Source organism: Biomphalaria glabrata, chromosome 5 (assembly GCF_947242115.1).
Source record: "Biomphalaria glabrata chromosome 5, xgBioGlab47.1, whole genome shotgun sequence".
In the NCBI taxonomy this organism is placed as follows: Eukaryota; Metazoa; Mollusca; class Gastropoda; family Planorbidae; genus Biomphalaria; species Biomphalaria glabrata.
The window spans coordinates 43604664-43612831 of NC_074715.1; the positions used below are offsets into that span (position 1 = coordinate 43604664).

Here is an 8168-nt window from a genome sequence, read left to right on the forward strand (position 1 = left end):
ATGCGAACGAGCCCCTTTTGTCCCAAGCTTACTGGTTCAAGTGCCATGGCAGCTGTTCGTCTTTACACCCACTCCTGTCCACTGGCGGATCCAGAACTTTGGAGTGGGGGGGGGGATTTTTTTCCAAACCCTAACCCTAACGCCCAGTAAACCCTAACCCTATGCATAAACGTGCGTACAGCATATCTATCTATCTATCTATCTATCTATCTATCTATCTATCTATCTATCTATCTATCTATCTATCTATCTATCTATCTATCTATCTATCTATCTATCTATCTATCTATCTATCTATCTATCTATCTATCTATCTATCTATCTATCTATCTATCTATCTATATCTATATCTATCTATATATACATATATATATATATATATATATATATATATATATATATATATATATATATATATATATATATATATATACATATATATATATATATATATATATATATTCGATATGTGAGAATAAAATAAGACTGTTTCTCAATCTTCGGCGAAAAAAACAAACAGAAAAAAAAAGTCATGTTGAGGCCTTTCTCTTGCAAGCTTGGGGGTCTGGGAAAGCGCTGCAAGTTTTCTCAGTGGGGTTCGGGGCACCCAAAAGCGTTTTCTTGCATTTTTCCCTGCAGAAACGCATTCTCCTGACATCTACAGATCATTGCTTATCAGTGGGGTTCGGGGCGAAGAAAACGAAACTAAAAGCGTTTTCTTGCATTTTTCACGTCTGAAACGCATTCTCCTGACATCTACAGCTCATTGTTTATAAATGGGGTTCAGGGCGAAGCCCCGACGCCAAAAGCGTTTCCTTGCATTTTTCAAGGCTGAAACGCATTTTCCTGACATCTACAGCTCATTATTTATTATTGGGTTCGGGGCGAAGCCCCGACTCCAAAAGCGTTTTCTTGCATTCTTCACTGCAGAAACGCATTCTCCTGACATCTACAGCTTATTATTCATCAGTGAGGCTCGGGGCGAAGCCTCAACGCTAAAAACTTTTTTTGGCATTCTTTACTGCAGTAACGCATTCTGATGATCTACAGCTCATTATTCATTCTATTATAAAGGACCTTTTGAATAATGTGGAAAATATTCTAATATGAATTTATAGTCCCTTAAATACATTGCAAATACAACCGATTTGTTCTTTGAAAAGATAAGATACCCACCATATTTAGATTAAGGCTTTGAGGATCGCCGCCGAAAAAAAAAATTTCCGATTAATAATATTCAATAAAATGCAAGTATAAATTGTGAGTTATAGTCCTAAATTTATTTAACTAGAAAAATATGAGATAGAGTAAAGGTTGGAAAAAGTCGACTAGGAAAAGATTATCTGGCTTTTGAACTCATCTCAACCGTGACTGTTTTATTGAAAAATTTTGTTTGAATTATAACTTTTCCAAAGCAAAGTCTTTCTTAAAATAGTTATGATAAATTCATGTGAAATTACACAAACTCTGTCTGGAAAGGGGAAGGGCGGTAAAATGAAAACGATTAATCCTCGCTCCTTTTTATAATTTCTGCTAATGATTGCATTTTGCATTAAAGAATAGAGGTTGGGCGACTCGATATTAGAATTTACTTTATAGCATATATAAATTATATTAATGACTGATTTTTTAAATTTTGTAATTTCTTACTATAATACAAAAAAAAAGTATTGGTTTGTCCGATGGGGGGAAGGTAATTGCATGTATCGCACTTCCACCTGTTTATATTATATAGATATTCGACTAATTTTGTTCACAAACTATGATTTCTACATAAAAGTAGGACCGCCCCCCCCCCACTCAAAGGGTTTAGATGGGAAGGGCAGTAGAGGTATTCGCTCCTCCCCTTCCAATCGGCCAAAGATGAACGACATAATATAAAGACCGGTCGAAATACCAATAACAAGTTTTAATCATATAGATATTTAATTGATTCTGTTACCAAGCTGTGATTTCTGCAAATAAATAGGACCGCCCCCCCCCCACTCGAAAGGGCGATCGCCCCAACCGCCCCCTTCCTGGATCCGCCAGTGCTCCTGTCAGAGATAACAGTTTCGCAGAAACCTATATCTTAGCCACACGTGATGGCCAGGAGTAAGGACCTGTTGTTTGAGGTTATTTGAGGCGCATGCCTTTGGAAGCATTTTGTAGATAGTAGAGTGCTTGAGTCCTGCAATAACAACATGACGGAAGCGGAACTATTGCCATTTTCATTAAACTCCTAAAAGAGGGTTTGGATTCACACATACTTTAAGGCGATACTGCATGCGTCTACGGTCTACCTATTCTAAATCTACTTGAAATAAAACCTACTGAGTCACTACTGACTTAAGCGTTGTGTTGACTAACCTTCAGCTTCTGGGTAGCATGTCACTCTGAAAGGTCTCTTGTCTGGCACTGATGGACCATCATCACCCCCGGAGCTTCTAAGCGATAGGGGCACAGCGATTGCAATCACAATAGCGATCACTATTAGAATAGCCACAATGATCTTAAGCCTCGTCTTTGTTATGTACTTGCCCATGATGTTTAGGGCTTAGGACGTAATTCCCTGTCAATCTAGACAACACAAGAACAAAAAGGCATATTATCAGTGACAACTTAACAGTGTCAACAATCGTTTCCTGGCGTGGACATAAAGAGATGTTTTCTTAACTACTTGTTAAACTTAACAGTACCTCACTCGGTCAGACTCTATCACCGCCACTCATTGATCAGGGAACATGAAATGGACCAAGATACCTGTGTGTAGTCGCTGAATGAACTCTTTATGTTGTCTGTTGTATTTATGTGTATTTTTCTGTTGTGTTGTCTTTATATGAGAAAAGAGTCCTTGTAATCACAACAAAATTCCGTAAGGATCAATAACGCAGTCTTAGTCTTAATCTTAGTCTTAACATTCCCCTCCCCTACACCGCAAACACCTGAAAGAATGATTTAGACGTCATCATGCCCTTACTGTTATAAAGAAAATAAAGTATAACCCTTTCAGATCTTGCTATATATGGAGCAGATGATGTCAAGGTCATCTGTGTCTATGTCCCCCGGTTAACAATGGTGTGGTGTGACCAGCACAACGACCAACCGCTTTTACTTTCCACATCTATGCACAAAAGCTGGGTGGATTCAAAGGCGTCTTAAAAACTACGAAATTCAAAATCCAGGTCTTCGCAGAGATTCGAACCTGAGATACCTAGTTCAGAAGCCTTAACCACCACGCCCCCCCCTTTTTTTTTTACTGACATGGAGGGATATAAATATAACATCATGCTTCCAATGGAGACAACTGGGGAACACCCTCCCAAAGACACATTCATTTGACACCCAAAGAAAATATAACGCCACGCACAGACGCAGATTGCAAAAGAAAAACTTAAAAATAGACTCACGACTGATAACAGCTCTGTCTGCGTGATATGTGGCATAATAAGTAGGTCACAGTTGGCTCAGCGTATGTAGGTGAGTAACTGCAATCTTCCTTATTTGGATTAAGTCAATACCTAAGAACAACAATATAACGTTTCTTAAAGTTGTTAATGTTCTCATTTCAAACTTCATAACGGTTTCTGTGACAAAGGCAGTGATGCGGAAATATTGAAAACCAGGTTTGTTTAACAGCTAGACAGGCTAAAATCCTCCGCTTTAACAACGCATCTCTCGTCATTTCATTTGTCCTTGACTTTCGCTGTAGGGCTGCTGTCTGTGACAGTTCGCGTAACCAAATTCCTCCACTTTTTCTGGTCAGCAGCAGCCAGCTGTTCTGTAGAAAGGCCTCGGTCCATTCTTTTACGTTGTCCAGCCAGCTTTTCTTTGGACGACTCTTTCTTTGTGTTCCCTCCACTGTACCTTGAAGGATGACTTTTGACAGTAAGACATGTCTTAAAATATGACCGAGCCAGCTCAGCTCTTCACAGTATTGAATTCTCGTTCTGAAGCCCCATGCAACCAGGTGCTCTCTTCTATGTTAGTTAAAGCAAGTTGTCGCCTAAGATGGTCTTTAAAGCGTTTTCGTAGGGCACCTCTGTTACGTCGACCACCTTTAAGCTCACCAAAAAAAAAAAAAAAAAGACTGCTTTTGGCATACGTTCGTCCCCATACGGGATACGTGCCCTGCGCAGCGTAACTGTCGGACCATAAGAAGTCCCTCTATACTGTCCATACCGGCGTTCGCAAGGACATCGCTGTTTGTAGTGCGGTCTTGCCAATGCCACCTTATGTCCATGATGGAGCGCAAGCATCTTTGGTAAAAGTGCTCAAGTAGTCTTAGTTACTTTCTGTATAATACCCATGTCTCAGATCCATATAGAAGAGTTGAGAGAACCACTGCTTAGAAGACATTGATTTTAAAAGCAGGCGGAGCGATTTTCCCGCCAAACTCTCACCTGGAGTCATCCAAAAGCTCCCCTGGCCCTGGTTTATAGATAAAACAAAAGAGGCGGCAGGATAAATGCACTAATCCACGTTTACTGCATTGTCTTAAGGTGAAGGAGTAAATTACGATTGTTAATAAAATGCTTTCACGCGTTTTTCAACATCGCCATAAAAAAAAAGACTGCCATATAATCTTACAGCCAGTTCACACAAGTCTTTTCTTTTTACAGCAAAGACATCTAACATAGGATATTATAAAAGTAGGCCTTCATTGCAAAAGAGAGAAGAGCTCCAGTTTAAGCTCGCGTGATCAAAGGCATTTTGGGAAGAGCGAGAACATCCAGTGAATTAAAACAAAAATCTGATCACCAAACGAATTTTTCACTAACATCCGTTAAACATTATAAATTCTCTGTTTGTGTAAAAAAAAATGCCATTCCCCTTTCTCCACTTATAAGGCCTACATTTACAAAATGTTTGTGTCAAACTAGCAATTATGTTGCCAGATAGGATAGCCATATATATTATGTCTCTCTCTCCCCTTCTCTCTCTCTCTCTCTCTCTCCTTCTTTCTCTCTTTTAATCATTCTCTTTTTTTCCTGTTCTATATGTTCTATACGCACCAAATTCTAATATCCTTCTTGTGTAAAACTGTCAGAAGTGTACTTGACTTAGTTCATATTGCAGTCGTTTGATAAGCACTGGAAAGCTACAATTTGTTTCATTATCATGATATGCGCGTGTGTGTATGTGGGTGTGTGTGTGGGGGGGGGGTAAAGATGTCGGGGGCTCAGTCAAGAGATAGTCTTATAATAATTGTCTTGAGATAAGGTTTCTTAAAGAATATCTCTAAAGTGCCCAAATCAAAGATAGTAGGCCTAGATAAGTCGGATTGAGAACTTCTGAACTTTGTAAACTCCGTGCATTCTTCTTGTCTTATCTTATATGATACAGACGTTACTTCAAAAAAGAAGATGATTACGTCCTACGCGTCATGCATTCAGTCATGCATATTAACCAATGACTTAAATTCTGCCAAGTCACTGGTTTTCCTGGTTAGCTCAGGCAACCCATTACATGCTCTAATAGCACTAGGGAAGAAGGAGTATTTGTACAAATAGTAGGCCTACTTGGGTAAATCAGTTGAGCCTATTCAACATTTAAATATGTAAAAAAAAAAACTCATTTAAAATTTTAAAAAGGACTATATTACAATACAAAGTTTTACAAAGTTACGACAAATGTATAAAGCGATAAATCTTGTAAAATAAATGGTTGCTCGGGGTGGAAGCCAAATATTTTAAAATATTATTCTTATCTATATATATAATTATCCTCTTCCCTCAAGAGTTTGGACGAGAAGAAGAAGTAAAGGAAAGATCACTCTCTTATTTCTGCGGATAGTCACCCCACGAAAAAACAAGAGGGGGGGGGCAGAACAAGTGGGTATTCACACGTCTATACGGATGGCTGCGCGCTGGACTGTCAAACCCTGCCGCTCCCACCCCCCTTCGTCCTGCGGGAGGTTTGGACTAGGAAGTGAACTATCGTCAACTCTCAAGGAACATCCGAAACATGTCAAACATTTTACAAGCAAACATTTTACAAACGCTAAATAGCAGTGCCTGACCATTCTGACCAAGAAATCATGGAAAGAGAACAAGTAATCTACTATGTATATTCACCCGTCACTAAATAGCAGGGCCGGACTTAACCATTGTGGGGCCCTATGCGAAACGGATTTCGCGGGGCCAAGTTTGGGTAGGGAAGCGGATTATAAGTGAAATTTAAGAGTTTGTATTAGAAAATAAATTCGTCTATGCATTTCATTCATACTTTACTACGTACAAAATTACTTTACGAGCCTTGCGTGTAGCAAAGTCATACAGTATTATCACAATAATTCTGTTTCCTACATAGATCACGCTCAGTAGCAAGAATTACCAAATGTTTCAATCTATCTTTGAGAATTATTGATCTCAAGTAATTCTTCATTAGTTTGAGGGGCGAGAAGCTTCTTTCACCAGATTACACAATTACGTTTGGCGTTTTCCATATTGAATGACACCCCAAAATGACAATTTTTGTCTATATATTTTCATATATTTTAAGGACTTTTTCGTATATTTTGCAATTTCGGGAGATTTCCAGGAGCTCCTGGTTTATGCGATATATTTTACGTAACTGACCTCGCTTGTAAATTATATTTCCTTCATTTTAGACTAAGTGATGGTAAACAAACAAAAAATAATAGTGTCAAAGTCATGATCCAAGTTTCTCTCTTGCTTTTTTTGTAAATAAAAACTTGCTATATTCGTCTGAAGAAAAGAGTGGTCAATATCTCACATTAAATAAAAATTATGCAAATGAAACTATTGGTGGTGCTTTGAAAAAAGACAAACATATGTCTAAATATGGAAATATTCCGTAATAAGGAACACGGGTAGGACGTAATCATCTTTTTTTTTTTTGGGAGTAATATCTGTATTTAGTAGGATAAGGTAAATTTGTATCCAATCTTTTTTCTGTTATACCTTTCCAGCTGTGAGACGGAGTCGTTACTTGCTAATATTTCCTAATCTTGTATTCTTATCTATCTCATTGGCTTCTTTTCTCACATTCGTTATCTCCTCTCATTCTCTCTCTATTCTCGGTCATTAAAGAGTAATTTATATCAATAGAATTATGCCAAAAAATAACGTAAAACATTATAGCTAGGCTTTCTAATTATGCTGCAACACACATAGCAAGCGCTACTTACTTTTATTTGGAACACAATCAGAAGTTACCTTTATCTTAAATAATGAATAAGTAGCACATCTTTTTTTAAACAATGGTATACACGCACTTTCAGTGGCCTCAGGTAAACCAAAGGCCTTGACCTATGAACTGTCAATTACAAGTTCATGAAGGAAAAAAAACTACAAGTTAAGTAAATAGATCTAGCAAACAAGGAAAAAAGAAAAGATTCTTTAATAAATTACTGTTGTTTTTTTTTACGTTAGCTTAAAAATTGCAAAATGCTAATAAAATAAATAAGAACATAAAAAAAACGAGCTTTTTATGTTTTGTCAATGTGTTAGACCTACCTTGTATTTTTATTATTAGAAAGTATCTAGTCTTTGAGCTGTAGTCGTGCCGTGCAGCAGACCCATCAGGATATAGTATATGGCCGTGTTGTAAAGTAGACCCGAATAAATATATTATGTCTTTTTTTCTTTAAAGATTCTATCCAAAGAAGAGATATCAACTGCAAACATGTGGAGGAAAGGGAATTTCGCCGACTGCTATTGAAATGAGGAGACATATAACAGCGAGAGAGAGGGAGAGAGAGCGCGCGCGAGAAGAGAGAGAGAGAGAGAGAAGAGAGAGAGAGAGAGAGAGCGAGAAGAGAGAGAGAGAGAGAGAGAGATAATGACACAGAATGAAGATGGAAAAGGATATAAACAAGGATATAAACGGAGTGGATGTGCTTGAATGAGAGAGAGAGAGAGAGAAAGGGAGAGAGAGAGAGAGAATAAGGAGCTGTTTTTATTGCTGTTGAAGTAAAGCAGATGTTTGCTAAAGTAATATGTATTGCTGTGTCCGTGCTCTAGTCAAAAGTAAACATACTGTCGGTGTCTCAATGAGGTTATGTCTATATCTTAGAAGAGACCATTGTCCCACAATAGTCATATGAACACAGGGGAATCAAGTGTGATAACTCCCCGTCAAATAGAAAATAGAGTAGATGAATATAATCATCATATACCACTAAATGTAATTATCAGAGAACATATTGTTACGTATTTCTGAAT

The 8168-nt window shown here is 37.8% G+C and overlaps 1 protein-coding gene across 3 annotated transcripts in view; it reads right to left on the reverse strand.

Moving 5' to 3' along the window:
* Positions 1–7677, reverse strand: part of LOC106063545 (maltase-glucoamylase-like) — a 63464-nt gene extending 55787 nt beyond the window's left edge. The window contains exons 1-2 of one of the 3 annotated variants that reach the window (XM_056030730.1): positions 7461–7677; positions 2350–2559 (exon numbers count right to left, since the gene is read on the reverse strand). In XM_056030730.1, coding sequence (XP_055886705.1) covers positions 2350–2524 — 175 coding nt within the window. In that variant the 5' untranslated portion in view covers positions 2525–2559; positions 7461–7677. Of the gene's footprint in view, positions 1–2349; positions 2560–3389; positions 3483–7132; positions 7271–7460 lie in introns of those variants that run through there. The other 2 variants (XM_056030731.1, XM_056030732.1) reach the window with 2 other exon arrangements.
* Positions 7678–8168: the final 491 nt, after the last annotated feature.